This window comes from Plasmodium relictum, assembly GCF_900005765.1.
Source record: "Plasmodium relictum strain SGS1 genome assembly, chromosome: 13".
NCBI lineage: Eukaryota > Apicomplexa > Aconoidasida > Haemosporida > Plasmodiidae > Plasmodium > Plasmodium relictum.
In genome coordinates, this window is record NC_041691.1 from 1616447 (window position 1) to 1633244 (window position 16798).

The window sequence follows — 16798 nt, forward strand, 5'->3', positions numbered from 1 at the left end:
ATAAATAATTTTAAATTCAAAAAATTAATGTAATTGCATAAATTTCCTTTTAACTCTAATATGTTCATATTTTTAAAATAACCTACTTTTTGTAATTTTTTCTTTTGTCTACAAAATAATTTCTATTAAAATACATCAAAAACTTTAACATAAATAAAATGTCTATTTTCTTTTTTTTTTAAACATAAATTAATATAAATATTTTAATAAATCATAAAAAAATATTTTTAGAAAAAAAAAAAAAAAAAATATATAAATTATTTTTCTGTAAGATATTTCTTAAATATATGAAAAATACATTTACTTTAAATTTCCTTGAAAACATAATGAAAAGATTCTTCAATTCTATAATCTCCTTAGTTATTTTTTAAAATTTTAAACACAATAAAAATAAAAAGAAAAAAAAAAAAAGAAAAGAAAGAAAAAAATATGCATATAATTATACTTAGAATGAAAATAAATAGAAATGTAAAAATGAAAATAGTAATAAAAGTAAAAACAAAAATAAAAATAATAACGAAAAAAAATAAAAGTAAAAAAATGAAAAAAAAATAAAAAAAATAAAAAAAATCCACAAAAATTACTAGGATGCAAATATATAAAAAAATGTTATAATAAATTTTAAATATTAATGCACATCAATGGAAAAGTGGAAAAGAAAAAAAAAAAAAAAGAAAAACAAAAACAAAAACAAACGGATAACAATACATTGTAGTATGTAAAAAAAGAAGCTATTTTTCTTAATAGGAAAATACCTTGTATAATTTACTTATATTCAACATAACCATACACACTATAAATTATATTTATAAATATTTGAATGGAATAAATAATTCATTATATCCAATTTTCATCATTTATAATAAAATGATATTATTATTCTTATTTCATTTTTATTTTTTTGTATTTTTTTTTTACTCTGTTGTGTGCATGTATATAAAATAAAATTATTATCACATAAAAGGATACATAAATGTTAATAATTTTATGAGAGAAATAAAAAATAATAAATAAAAAAGATAAAAAAAATGACCTATATTAATAAATTATTAAAAATTTAATTTACATAAAAAAAAAAAAAAATTAGAAAAAAAACATAAAATTGTTTAAAAATAATATGCTTAAGTGAAATTATATGTAAACTTAAAGGAAGAGTGGAAATTTTCTAAAAACAGTGCACAATTTTGTTATTATTAACTTTAAAAAAAAAATTTTTTTTTTTATACATGTAATATATCCTCTTTTTTTTTTTTTTTTATATTTATAATTTTAAATGTGTTAAATTTGAGATAATTGTAGTCAGAAATAAAAATATTTTTTTGTTTTATATATTTAAAAAATTAAATAATTTATTTCTAATTTTCTTTTTTTTTAATTTAAAGGAAATTATAATAAAAATTTATATCTTTAAATATGTAACTATACTAATTTATATATCCTATATATATATGTAATTTCTTATATCCTTTTATAAATTTTTTATTTGCATTATTGCAAAAAATTTTCTAAAAATTCCTATTTAGCATCGAAGGAAAAATATAATTAAATTAGTAATATTATATTTTTTTTTTTAAAGATTTAATTATGAATTAAAATACTTTAATATTAGATTATTTAAATTTAAGAAAAATTTAAACTAATAATTAGACATATTTGTGAGTTTATTAAGTTAAAATATATTTTTTAATTTGTTTTTTTCTTCTATTTTTTCTTTAATAATAGATATATGAATCATATTAGCATTCCTTAATTTTAAATGTTCTTAATTTTTAATTAAATGTAACTTTTATTTAGTGATTCCTTCTATATATGTGTTACTCAGTGCTTTTTTTATATAAAGAATTATAATAAGGCAGAACTTGAAATTTTATTTTATTTTATGTAGCTTTCATTAAATTATTTTGGGGGAAAAAAGTTTATTTAAACCTAATGTTTTTTTATTATCTTTCAATAAATTCATTAATGAAGTTTATATATTAGTGATATTCCTTTTTTTTTATCATATTAATATAGATACTCATTTTTCTTTTCTCTTTGTTCTTATAATAAAAAAATATATCCTTCAAATTATTTTTAATTCCCACGAATTATTTTATTTTTATTTTTTTCAGATAACTAATGTTTTTAATAAATATGATTCATTTAATTTAATTTTTTTTTTTTTTTTTTTTGATTTTTGCATAATAATTTTTTTTTTTTCTTACATGTTCATATAGAACAAATATACAAAATAAAGGTGAAAAATTATAAACAATCTTATTTAGTATAATTTGTTTGAAAATATTAACATATTTATATATGTAATATAGTTATTTTAGCATATAGCATAATGGTAATATAGTAAAAAATAATTATATAAAAAAAATATCTTTCAATTTTTTATAATACAAAAAGCTGAAAAATATAAAAAGTAAAAAGGAGAGAAATAATAAAAAGAATATGTATTAATATAGTAATTTATATATGTGTAAATACAATATATTATTTTTTCAATTATTATAATATATAAACATATTTTTTTAAAATAATAATTTTTTTTTCAAAATTATATGTATTATAATTCATTAAAAAAAAAAAAAAAAGATTTAAATGAAGATAAAAAAGAAAATATATTTTTTTTTTTTTAATAAAAGATATTATAACCCTCCTAGTAAAAGAAAATGGAGTAAGCAAAATGATAAGTATAAAACGCGAAGACCATTAGCAGAAAAATTTAATTTACATAAAATTAATATAAAAGGAGAATACTGGAAACAAAAACATGTAAATAAGCAATTTGTTGTAGAAAATGATAATATAGATATGATAAATGAAAGAACTAGTTTAAATTTTTTTGGTTATCCAAATATATCCATGCATAACAAGTTAGGCGGAAGCTTATATATTGAACAAATGGATGAAATTACGTTATGTGTAATTATGAATAAATGTATAAGAGAAAATATATGTGATAGTTTTGTATGGAAAAGTTTATTAAATAGATGTACTAGAATAATGAATAAAATGAATGGAAATATTCTAAGCTATATTTTTAAATATTCTTCACAATCTTATTATTATAATCACTATTTTTTTATTACTATGATTGGTAATATATCATCACATTTATATTCTTTTAATTTAAAAAATTGCTCAAATATATTATATGCGATGAATAATAATAATAATTTTTATAACGAAGAAATATATAAAAAAATTATAGAGCACTGCTCTTTACTTATTTTAAATAGAAATGATATTGATATCAATAGCGTTTTATCTATTATAAATTCCTTTTACACTTTTAAAAATAATGATATAAATCAAATAAGTAATGTGAATTATAATATTTCTAAAAATATAAACTGCGCATACCTACTATTTGATAGTATTTCTAAAACCTTTAATAAATATGATTTAGATTTATGTGAAATTGATTATGTATGTTCTTCTTTATTATCCCTTTGCTTATTAGATCGAATAAATTTATTCTTTCAAGAAAGAAATAGAAATGTTATAAATAAATTAATAAATTACCTAAATAATAATATGGAAAAATTAAATATAAAACATATTTCAATTTTATGTTTTGCATCATGCATTTTTAAAAATTCAGAGATCCTAAAATGGAAGTATATATTTCACAAAATAGAAAAAGATTGTTATTTATTAAATAATAACTATATAAGCATTTTAGTATATTCATTAAAAGATAAAGTATTGGAGAATAAAAGTATTTATAATATTATTTATAACAAAATTTTTGATATACTGAATATAGCTTCATTAGAAAATTTAAGTTTAATAACATATTCTTTTTTAAAGTATAACAATTTAAATAAGGTCTATAACAATAATAAAGAAATGAAAAAAGAAGAAAATAATATAGATAACTATAAAAATAAAAAAGAAGAGAAGAAAAAATATGATTATTCGTGTATTAAAGAAAATAAAGAAGTACGTATGAATTATTCTTTTAATTTATTTAATGATTTTTTATATGGTAAGATAAAATGTAATACAAATAATTTTAATATTTTTCAAATATTTTTAATTTTTAAAGGATTGTCTGAAACTAATTTACGAAATACAAAAATTGACGATTTAAAAAGTATTTTATTAGAACACATAAGGAAAAATATTTATACAATACCCATATACTTACTGTCTTATTTTAGTAAAATTATTACAAATAACTCGTTAAAGGATAAAGAATTAATAAATTCATTAAAAGATGTTAGCTTAATATATTTAAATATATATAAATATCTATATATAGAAGATAGTAATTATATGATTAATGCGAAGTCTTCTTTGATAGAAGATTATTACAATACTGTTAGTAACGATGAACACAAGATAAAAAGTGATATTACATTTTTATATAATGAAAAAAAAAAAGAAATTAATTATTTATCAGAAAAATATTTAATAAATCTTGAATTATTCCAAAAAAAATTTAAATATTTAAATGAAAATTTTGATATAACAAAAGAACAAATTGAAAAAACATTTCTTTTTTCAAAAAATTATTTTTTTAATTATTATCTGAAAGAAAAACACCTAGCTAATTTTTTTTATTTTTGCACATTAATGGATAAAGAATATGCACTTAATTATTTTAATGAAATTAAAACTATAATACATGATAAAATAATAAATAAACAATTAAAATTTTCTTCCTCAAGTATTTTATATATTTTTAAGGCATTGGATCATATGAATATGATTCAAAAGCAAAATATATTTTTTAATATATTGTTAAAGCAGTTATGTGATGAAATCTTTTCTCTTGATATTTCCATTTTTTTTGAATTTCTTCTTATATTCTATAAAAACAAAATTTCTCATTATTACTTTTTAAAAAAAGCAAAATATATAATTAATATGAACAGGTATTAAATTATACGAAAAAATGCATACATATATATATATATATATTTGTTTAGATGTGAAAAAATATATATATATTTTTTTTTATTTATAGGTATGAATTAAGTGAACATACAGTAATTAACATGAAAAATATGATTTGTGAATTGAACAAGTTACTTTATTAATAAAAAATAAAAGAAAAATTCGAATTTTTAAATATTTTTTTTTTTTTTTAAACATTATAGTTTTTTAAAATTTTCACTATTTTATAATTTATTATTACTTTTTTTTTTTTTGTTATTTGTTTATTTTATTTATTATTATTGTGCTTTATGAAATTATTTTTTATTTTTATTTTTATTTTTATCTTGTTTTATTTTACTTATATTTTATTTTATTTTATTTTTATTTCATTTTATTTTATTTTATTTTTTTGTTACGCTTTTTACTTTTTTTATGATTTAAAATATTCCTTTTCATCGAAACCTTTGTAAATAACTCTAATACTATTTTTTTCAATTTCATAATCTACCTTATTTTCATGAGTACATTTCATAATATTAAAAACAACAATGGATGAATTTTGCATTTTATGAGTTTTTGCTTTATGTGGAATTTTTAAGAAATAATTAAAAAACAACAGAAACCATAAACTATGGCCAAAAATTATGAAAATATTATTTTCATTATCAAAAATATATTTTAATGTATCTAGAATATAATTCTCTGAGGACGTACTAGCAATTTTTATATTTTTCTTAAATAATCTTTCTACATCTTTATGTAAGAAATTTTCTATATCAGTAGTAATATACTTATTATAAAATTTAAGCAACGGTACACAATCTGGATTTCTACTTATCTCTTGTAATGAATTTAAAACATAAATAGATTCATTAAACTTATTTATTCTATTATAAAATGAAATAAAACAACTAGATATAGTTCTTCTTAAATCTGAACATAACAAAACACTATTATATTTTAATTTATTGAGCACGTCTATATGTTCTTTTATACTTAGATTAATTATTTTTTTGTGATCATAATGATCATCATCATTCTTTAAATTATTTATATCATAAGTATTTTTCATATCAGCAATGTTTTCTGAAACTTTGTTTTTAATAAAATTATTATTTTTGCTATCACATTGTTGCATTTTTATCATCTCTAAACTATTTTCATATTTTTTAACATTTTCATCGGAAAAATCTATTTGATTTATAGGAACAGAACAATGTTTATTTCCATTTTTATTTTTTTTTTCTTCCTGCAAAAAGTTGGATAATTCAAGAGACTGGATTATTCCATTAGTACTTAAAGGAGAGTCTATTAACGCAGATTTTTTGCTGAATAAAAAAATGAATTCATAAAAAATTACTAAAAAAATATTTATAAACGCTTTAAAAGTTAATTTTTTATTGAAAGTATTATTCCAAACAGATTCACTATGCCTTATAAAATAAATTGTCTTTATTTCACAATTTTCTTTATTTATGAAGTTTTCGCCTTCTTTTTTATTTTCCGAAATTTTTACATATTTGTTCTTATTAAACGAAACGTACTTATGCACACAATATGATATAATTTTAATTTTAATATAAAAATTAATTATTGAATTAACTATTATTTCTTTTAGTATGCGTACGTGTAAAAACAATTTTAATAGCCTCTTATTACTTGTATTTTTTTTATTTTTATGTTTTTTTAAATTGAATATATGGATATATCCAAATATAATGTTGATAGTGAAGAAGGTTAACAAAATTACAACTAACAAGATTATAAAAAATTTCATTATTCATAATATTTTATTTTAATTTATATATATATATATATATATATATATATTTTTTTTTTTCTTTTTATTTTTTCTAAAATATTTAACTTGATATATTAATACAAAATAATTAAAATTTTATATCAACGAAATTCATATAAATTTACAATGATAAAATAATTAACAAAAATTCTTCATAATATTCAAAAAATATTTAATGAAACAGAAAAATATAAAATTAAAAAAAAAAAAAATGATAATAATTTAAAAAAGTAAATAAAATAAAAAATAAAAAAAAAAGAAGAAAAATTTTTATTTTCGAAATAAGAGAATGATTTTAAAATAATTCATAAAATTTAACATACTAAATTTTAAAAGTGAAAAAAAAAATATATACTTCGAAAATTTGTTAGTAATTTTTTTTTTAAACGTTTATTTTTTATTTATTTTAATTCTATTTAGCATCAATAGACTTAAAAGAGCATTGATATCCTTTAAATTAAAAGAAAATTCTGTTAATTTTTTTATTAGAAAAATCTATAAATTTTTTTCTAAATAGTCAAAATAAATGCAAAAATTAATGCTATGTATTTAACAAATCAAAGCAGAAAAAAAAAAAATTAAAAAATATGGAAACCAACTAAAAATATAAATAATTTTTTAGTAAGAGATAAAAAGAATCTAAAATTAAAAATATTCTTCTAAGAAAAAGATTGAGTATTTACCTATTAGAATATCTTTTATGAAATTATTTTTAGATACATTTAAAAATTTTATTAAATAAATTTTGGAATTTTTTAGTTTAAATTTCATACAACTCTTTTTATTATTATCTTATTTTTACTTATTTTTACTTTTTGTCTTTTTATTTTTTTTTTCTTTTTACTTATGTATTTTTTTTTTTTTTTTTTTTTTATTTTTTTTTTTTTTTTTTTTTTTTTTTTTTTTTTTTTTTTTTTTTTTTTTTTTTTTTTTTTTTTTTTTTTTTTTTTTTTTTTATCAATCTTTTATTTTCTTTTTCATTATCTTTTTATTTTTTCTTTATTTTTTTTTTTTTATTTTGGTTTTTATTTCTTTTTTTCTTTTTCTTTTCTTCATTTTTGTTTTTCATTATTTTTTTACTTTTAAATATTTTTCATATTCATTTCATTATTTTTTTTTTTTTTCTTATTTTTTAATGTATACTTTTTTCACTTTACCTATTTTATGTTAATCCCTCTTTTATACGGAAAACTGGAAGATTTATTCACTGAAAAATTATCATCGGTTATATATAAATAAAATCATTGCTATTTTATTTATTCTTTATAATTCTTTGTCTTTTGATACACTCTTTTTCTGTTAACATTTTTTGAGGATATCCTTTGAGCTTATATTTTACTTAATAAGCTATATATTAAGAACGTTATTTAATTTCTAATTATATTTATTAATATTAGTTGAACTCTGAAAAAAAAATATCAATAATAATTAAAAAAAAAAAAAAAAAAATATCATTTTTTATTGTAAAAATCATGTAATTTTAAAAACTTCCTTTTTAACCTTTAAAAAATTATATTTTTTTTTTAAGTTTTCTTTAATTGATGATTTATTATAATTATTCCTATCCTTTAAATATTTTTCTTTTGATAAATCATCACATGAATCCAATTTTCCTTTATTTTCATTTATCTTATTATAATAATAAACAGTGTAATCATAAATTTGATCGATTGTAAATGGATTTGTTAAAGTTAGATTTTCTACTTTACTTTCTTCATTTTTTTTTTCATTTTTATATAATATCATATCTGATTCCTTACATATAATATTCTCTACAGTGCTACTTTCTATTATATTTTTATTACCATAGCTGTGCTTTTTTATATTATTTATTTCCTCTAATTCATCTCTTAAGAAAAAAGAATCTTTTAACTTTTCTGAGGATTTTTGGTTTTCGTCCTTTTTTTTAATTGCATTATCATATAAATTCATTTTTTTATTAAAATGAAAATCCTCATTCATCTTTCTTTTGCAAATATTATTATTTTCTTTGCAAGAATTCACTTCATTAGTGTTATGTATTAATTTTTGAAACATCGTAACAAAATCATTGCTTCTTATATTATGTTCATTTCCTGATACAGTTTTATTATTTTCTGAAAAATTATCATTTTGTTCACTATTAATATTATTTTTACTATTTTCAAGTATATTTCTTTTTATAAAATTATAATTCTCCATTTCTTTATCATTTAATTTTTTATCAAATAATAGTTTGTTGTTTTTTTCAAAAAAAGAATTACATTTCTCATTATTATCATTGTTAGTTATACTCTTAACAAGGATTTTACTATCACAATTATTGACATAATCTTTCTCACTTTTCATGTTTTCAACATTTTTAATATTATTACATGAAATTTCTTTATCTCTTTCTTTTTTAAAATATGATTTTTTATTAAAATTTCCTTCTTCTTCATTTTCTTTATTTTCCATCATATATTCATTGTTTTCTTCTTTTTTTAATTTTTTTAATCTTAGCTTATTAAAATATATCAATTTATTTTTTAAATATTTTAATTTTTGATCATTATATAAATTGTTTTTATCTATTTCTTTTTCTTCACTTCCTTCTCCATCATCTTTATCTACTTCGTTTTCATCTTCACTTTCATTTTTATCATCCTTTTCATTTTCTTCTTTAAAAGATCTGGATTCTTCACTTACATTATCATCTTCTTCTTCAGTAATTAATAAATCCCTCTTTACATTTGTATTATAATCTCTGCAATAATTTTTATAGTTATCTCTCTCACTGCTACTAGTTTTATTATTGTATCCTAAAGTATTGTTTTTTATGTTATTAATATATTTTTCATTTTTATTAATATAAGATTTACTATTTAATTTGTTATTTTTTACATAATACTCATATTTTGATTTTTTTTTTTTTTCATTATTTTTGCCTTTATAATTTATTCCTATTCCATTTTCCTTTTTATCATAGTATTTTTCCTTTATTTCTTCTGAATTTATAATATAATTATCTGAAGTAGAGCTACTTTCACTTAAACTTTTTATATACTCTTTATTAATATATGCCTGATTTTTAAAATTTATGTTTTCATTATTTTTTAGCATAACTTTAAACTTTTGATTGTTAATATATTTCTTTTCATCATAGCCAGAAAAATCTGTTATATTATCATCTAAGTTTTGTAATAAATTATATTCATTAAGATTATATTCTTTACTCATACTATCTATATTTTTTTCAAAATTTTCAACTTTTTTTATTTTTAAAAATTTATTTTTATCATTGTCTATTTCATTTATTACTATGATTTTATTTTCATTTTCACAACTCGTTGAACTAGTCCTATTATTCAAAAAATTTATTTGGTTATCTATTTGATTACTCAAGTTATTTATTTGATTATTTATTTGATTATACATATGACTACTTTTTTGAATATATATATGATTGTTTACTTGATCATGCAAATTATTTATTTGACTTTTTACATTATTTATTTGATTATATATCTGATTATTTATCGGAGTATGCATTGGATTATTCAATTGATTATTTATTTGACTGTTTAATTTATTATTTATTTGATAATTTAAATTATTTAAATGATCGTATATTTGCTTGTACATTTTATTAATTTTTTCATTACATAAAATAAATATTTGATTATTTATATTATTTATTTGATTGTTTATATTATTTGTTTGGTCACTTATTTTGTTGTTCAGGAGATTTATTTTATTATTTATATTATTTATTTTTCCATTTTTTTTATTATTTATCATATCTATTTTATTCTTTAGGTTAATAATCTGGTTATTAAGGATATTTACTTCATTATTTATATTATATATTTTTTCATTTTTTTTATGATTTATAATATTTATTTTATTATTTTCACTATTTAAATCATTAAACATTTCGTTGTTTTTCTGGTAAATTATTTGATTATTTATTTGATTAAGTTTTTGATTTATCATTTGACTACTTCTTTGATAAGACATGTGATTAATTAATTGGTAATCTTTTTGATAATGTATTTGATTGGTTACTTGTTTATTTATTTCATTATGTTTTTTAATGTTTATTTGATGATCACTTTTTGGATAATTCATTTGCATATTAATTTGGCTAATTTCCTGATTAATTATCTTATTGCTTTGTTTAATATCCATTTGATAATTTAATTTTCTATTCATTTCATCATCTAATTTATTAATGGTCTTTTCTCCCTCTAAGTAACTTATTTCAGAATTGTTTTCTTTTGTTTTTTTTTCCAAATTAGTATTACTTTCTTCTTTATTAGTTTCACTGTTATTTGAAGCTTTTATAACATTTTTATTTTTATCAAAAATAAAAACATCGTTCACATCATTTCCTTCAACATTAGTAATATTATTTTCTTCAATACTTTTTTTTAACTTTTCTTGATTCTTCACCACATTAGTTATTTTTTCTTTTAAATATTTATAACGATTATTTCTTTTTGCTTCATTTTTTTTATCTTTTATTGTTGTGTTTATAGAAACTTTTTCAACTCCTTTTCCAGTATAAATATACATATCAGTAATTTCATTTTTTTTATCTACATTTTCGCCATTTGCTTCTTCAAACAGTTTTCCTTTTCCTAATAAGGTTAAGTACTCTACGCGACTAAAAAAAAAAAAAAGAAAAAAAGAATTATATTAAATAAAAGAGCATATTAAAAAATTTTATACTATAAGATGCTTTCTCTTTTTTGAAAATTAAACCTTTTCTTTTTGTTAGAGAATGCGTTTGGCTTATTCTATAAAAATTAAAAATATTAAAATTTTTTTTATTTCATTAAAAAAATAAAATAAGTTAAATTAATAAAAAACTACATTATATATGCTCCAAGAATTATTTTTATAAACTATGCTATTATCATTTTTCATTATTTTAAAATTCGTAAAAAAAAATACACATTAATATATATATTCCTCAAATTTGTTATTTTAAAAGATATTTTAAAGGGACTATTTTTGGTTAATTAAGCAAACACAAACAAAAATAAATATTTTAATAATATTGTTGTATACTCTCTAAAAAATATATATATGTATATATAAAATTGAGAATTATATTAATATGTTCTATTTATATTCTTAGATATTATCACTCTAAAAAATATAGAAATTTTTACATTAATTTTTTTTAGTTTCTTTTAAATTAGTAAATAACCTATAAAAACAAAAAATAATAATACATAAAAAATAAAAACAAATATATTATTATTAAATGGTACACAAATAAACAAAAAATAAAATCAAATATTTTTTTAAAAAATCCATTTATAATTATAATAAAAGAAGAAATTCTTTCCATTACAAAATAAGAAGCATAAATAGAAATGTAGAAAAATAAATATATTTAAGTATAACTCAAATAAATAATAAAAATGTTAAAATAAAAATATATATCTGTATATATATGTGTAAAAATATATTCTAAAAAATAAATAAAATGCATCTCCTTATTGTATATTTATTTGATTAAAATAATTTTTGTAAAATTCATAATTTTCATTATTGTTAACAACTCAAAGAATTCTTTAATATTTTGAAAATTTTTTTACATATTTTTCTTTAATAATAATATACACACATATATGTTACTTTTTCTTTTTTTTTTCATCTTTTACAAATATATGGATATATATTATTTATTCTATAATTTTGCTTTTTATTTTTTGGTGATTTTTACTTAAAATTTTTTATTTAGATAAAACATGTAGGAAATTAAATAAAATATACTCCCTTTAACTTAATTTAAATTTTGTTTTTTTTATTAAGAATTCTTATAAAAAAACATATTACGAAATTTTTAATGATCACTATTTTAAATTTAATAAAAATATTTCCATAAATTATCTATCATTTCGATATAATCCTTGAAAAATATATTAATGCAAAGAGTTGAATTTCAATTTTTTTTTTTTTAAATTATTTAAAATTGTTTTAAATATCTTGGCTTCACAACTTAAAAAAAAATAAAAAAATTAAATTGTTTAGAGCAAATATTGTTAAAATTAAAGGATTTTTTTTTTTCTTTTTTTGCTATATTAAAATATAATTTATCTTAAAAAATTTAACATAAAAAAAAGCAATGATAAAATTTTAATTTATATATATATATATATGCATAGATATAAAAGTAGTTTCTAAGTATTAATGTAATAAAATTTTATTCTTTATGCATACTTTTAGAGAATAATAAAAAATATTTCAAAGCATAATTTATTGATTGCTTCATATTTGCTATATTTTGAGATCTAAATTTTTTTTTGTTCTTTATTTTCATAATTCTTCGTTTTTTATTATATAATTTAATACTTTTTATTATTATGTTCTATTATAGGAATATGTATAATCTCTTTAATGTTAAAAAAATTTATACATTTTATAAAAATGCAGAAAGGAAATGTTTAGATTCTAAAAAATATGTTTGAATTATAAAATAATTTTCTCCCTATTTTTATTCTTTCTTTTTTTTATTCTCTTTTATAAATAAGATATATGTGTCTATATATTTAAGTTGGAGAAAAATTCTAGATATAATTTATATTTTCATTTATTAATTTTCAGTTTTTAATTTTTTCACTGGTTTTAATTAATTTAAGGTTGTAGAAAGTATACATATTAGTTTTATAAGATAAAAATTTTAAAATTTTCTACTTTGTTAGCGTGTGCGTTTTTTTTTTTTGGTTTTTTTTTTAAATGTATACCAAAAAGCATTTAATTTATAACTACATATTTTATCTAAATTTGAAAAAAGTTTATGTTAATGGACTTAAATGTTTATAAATTTTAATATAATAATTATAAAATAAAAAGGTAATTTTCAAAAAAAAGTTTAAAAAAATTTAGAGGAAATTTAAACAACAGTTGTTAGAAATTTTATAATTTATTAAAATTTTATCCTTTAATATAATGCACTATTTAATTTCAATTGCATACATGATATATTCATTTAATTTTCTTTTATTTTTGTTTTTTTATCAAGTCATTTTCATTTTTTTTAATGTTTGATAATGAAAAAAAAATTACACATATATATACATACATAGTATAAATGGATAAATTAATTTATCATATTTTAAATACTAAATTTCCCAAATAAATTTTTTTAATCATTATTTTTAATATTTGCGCATATTTAATATTTAAATGGTAATATCATAAATTTAGATATTTATAAAAAAAAATATACAAAAAATTTTAATTTCCTAAATTTTCAATTTTTGTGTGCGTAAATTTATGAATATGCTATTTTTATAAATAAACTAACATTCCATGTATTGATGAATATTTTCAATACAACCTATTTGATGTATTTTTGAAAATTCATTTTTAAATAATTAAAATAATAATATTTAAAAAATTTTGTTTTCTTTTTTTTACACCCTTTTTTTCTTATTTATTAGTATAAAACATGCATATATAACTGTCTTTTATTTAGATATGAAGAAAAATAAAAATTTTTAAAAATAGAAAAGTATATATAGAAATTTTTAGTACTTTTATTATTATTTTTATGCTATTTATTTTTTTTTTTTTTGTGTTAAAAAATAATTTAAAAAAATTTAGATACATAAAAAAAAAACAGAAATATTTTTACACAAAAAAAAATTATAATTTTTTTTATGCTTTTTTACCACAAATGCCACTAATATTTCTTTAAAGTCTTTTATTTTTATTTTTATTTTTATTTTATTTTTTTTTTTTTTCTTGAGAATTGCGAAATTTTTTTTTTTTTTTTTTTAAATTATATGAATTCCAATTTTTCTTTTTGTTTTCTAAGAATAATTAAAAAAAAAAAAAAGTAATTCATAAAACATAAAAAAGAAATAATAAATAAGATAAAGTATAATATAAATAAGATAAAATGGATTCAGGTATACATATATAATTAGTTTAAAATAAAATTTAATATTTTTAAATATACATATTAAAAAGAAGAAAAAATTATGAAAGAAAATTATGGTTTTTAGAGGAAATTTTAAATAGCATTTGTTAAATATATTTTTATCTTAAGACATTTTTGTTTACATTTAATATATATTTTTATTTTTTTTTTTAAAGAATATCAAGGTTTGTTAAATAACAAAGAAAGAGAAGATGAATCTAATAGAGCGCATATAGCTGAAAAAGTGGAAAAGGGGGGAGAAAAAATTGAAAATACTTTAATGAAATTAAATGTCAGATATCAAACATTATTTTTTTCATCTGGTGTTATGACTGTCTTAAGTGGAACAATATCATTACTAGAATCTTTGAGATATTTTTATTTTACCAATTTTGTAGTATCTACATTTTTAATGTAAGTTAACTTTTTTTTTTTTTTATAAAAAGTATATGTGTGTGTGTAGCATGAATGATATTTATTTATCACATTTATTATAGAATTCATTTATGTAGAATTTTTTTATTTAAAAAAGTAGAAAAAATATTATACTATCAAATGACAGAAATTAAGACTAAGAAATGATATATGATTATATTAATATTATTTATTATATATTTTTTTCTTTTAGAATAATGGGTTTAATCATGATGATTTTAGACATACCAGGAACACCAAGATGGGCTGCTAAACATAGAATTTTGATAAGAAAATATATCAAATTTTTAACTAGATTAACAGGAAAATCTGTATGGTTTTTTTTTTTAGGTATAATAAAAATATTACACATAATTTATATATATATATGTTCATTTATTATAAATATTTTATTAGTGAATACTTAGTACACAATTTTTTTTTTTTTTCCCTATTTAAAAGGCTCTATGTCATGTTTAAATTTATGGCCACATCCAAGAAATGAAAGTTTTTTTAGATCGTTTTTGGTAATTTTATTTAGTACTTTTATTTTAGTTGTATCAGTTGTTGGATTTTTAATAGCCTTAAGAAAATCATTAAGATTAGAAAAACTAAAAAAAACTATAAAATTGGTTTCAAAAGGAGCTTACATTGATTGCTATAGAAAATATAGTGTAGCTGATCCTGACCACGGAATGCAATTTGAAGAATTTAATAGGATGTGTTCTGATCATACAAATGGCTATATTTATTTTGATTTTTTAGATTTGTTCATTATCTTTAATGCATTAGATGAACATCAGAAATGTTCAATAAATGAAAGAGAATTCTTAGAATGGATAAATGGGCCAGTAACATACTTATGAAATATATATATATATATATTTAAAGCTATTGATTAATAATAAAATTTTTTTGTGCTATTAAGTTTTTGTTTATCATTGTGAAAAAATGAAAATTTTTTTTATAAATTTCAATTTTTTTCATTCAATTTTTAACATAAAAACAAAAAAAGAAAAAAAATTGTCAAAAAAATTATGTTATTTTTTAAAATTTCAATTAAATCACTTCAACGAAGATTCACATTCTTATTATATTTTTTCTATATATAAAGTTCTGAACAGTTTTAATTTTTAATTATTTACCCTATTCCATAATTCATAGAAGAAAAATCAAAAAAAAAAAAAAAAAAAAATACAATAAGATAAAATGCAATTATATAACATTAATATGAAATTTTAATCTATTTCATATCAATTTTTTAAAAAGATTTTCTTTTTTTTTCACCTTAATTTTTAGGGAATACACATATATATATATATATATATACAATATGCAAAAATATTTATTTATATATTTTTTCAGTAAAAAATCTCTATTTTAATTAAAGACAAAATATATATAATAAAAATTATTTATTGATTTGTGTTTATTTTATTATTTTATTATTATTTTTTTTTATATAATATTTTTAAAAGACTTACATCGTATTAAAATATGCAACGTATATTTTAAAAAATAAATAAAAATTAACAGTGAATATATATACAGCATCCAAAAAATATGATCATATTTTCTCGAAAGCTTTAAATGACTGCCTTATTTTTAAAGAGAAAAGACTATTTCATAATATTATTTTATGCACATTAAACATAAAAAGATATTGCAATTTTTTCTTGATAGTATTTTTTATTTATTTAATTTTCTTTTTTTTTTTAAAGCAGAAAAAATTATTTTACTAAAAGAAACTAAACATACATTTTAGTTTTATTATATAAAAGTAATGGTATTTCATTTTCTCAGCA

The 16798-nt window shown here is 16.5% G+C and overlaps 4 protein-coding genes across 4 annotated transcripts; 2 read left to right on the forward strand and 2 right to left on the reverse strand.

Moving 5' to 3' along the window:
* Positions 1 to 2589: 2589 nt before the first annotated feature.
* PRELSG_1341400 (conserved Plasmodium protein, unknown function) lies at positions 2590 to 5039 on the forward strand (the record flags this gene model as incomplete). The annotated part of the gene is made up of 2 exons (XM_028678951.1): positions 2590 to 4874; positions 4967 to 5039. The coding sequence occupies 2 exons, from the start codon at positions 2590 to 2592 to the stop codon at positions 5037 to 5039; spliced, it is 2358 nt and encodes a 785-aa protein (XP_028536046.1).
* A 269-nt stretch (positions 5040 to 5308) lies between these two features.
* PRELSG_1341500 (conserved Plasmodium protein, unknown function) lies at positions 5309 to 6655 on the reverse strand (the record flags this gene model as incomplete). The annotated part of the gene is made up of 1 exon (XM_028678952.1): positions 5309 to 6655. The coding sequence occupies one exon, from the start codon at positions 6653 to 6655 to the stop codon at positions 5309 to 5311; it is 1347 nt and encodes a 448-aa protein (XP_028536047.1).
* Positions 6656 to 8149: 1494 nt separating this feature from the next.
* PRELSG_1341600 (conserved Plasmodium protein, unknown function) lies at positions 8150 to 11215 on the reverse strand (the record flags this gene model as incomplete). Its single annotated transcript, XM_028678953.1, has 1 exon — positions 8150 to 11215. One exon carries the CDS (start codon positions 11213 to 11215, stop codon positions 8150 to 8152), a length of 3066 nt encoding a protein of 1021 aa, XP_028536048.1.
* A 3343-nt stretch (positions 11216 to 14558) lies between these two features.
* On the forward strand, positions 14559 to 15859 carry PRELSG_1341700 (conserved Plasmodium protein, unknown function; the record flags this gene model as incomplete). The annotated part of the gene is made up of 4 exons (XM_028678954.1): positions 14559 to 14568; positions 14756 to 14993; positions 15208 to 15344; positions 15456 to 15859. 4 exons carry the CDS (start codon positions 14559 to 14561, stop codon positions 15857 to 15859), a joined length of 789 nt encoding a protein of 262 aa, XP_028536049.1.
* Between the last annotated feature and the right edge of the window lie 939 nt (positions 15860 to 16798).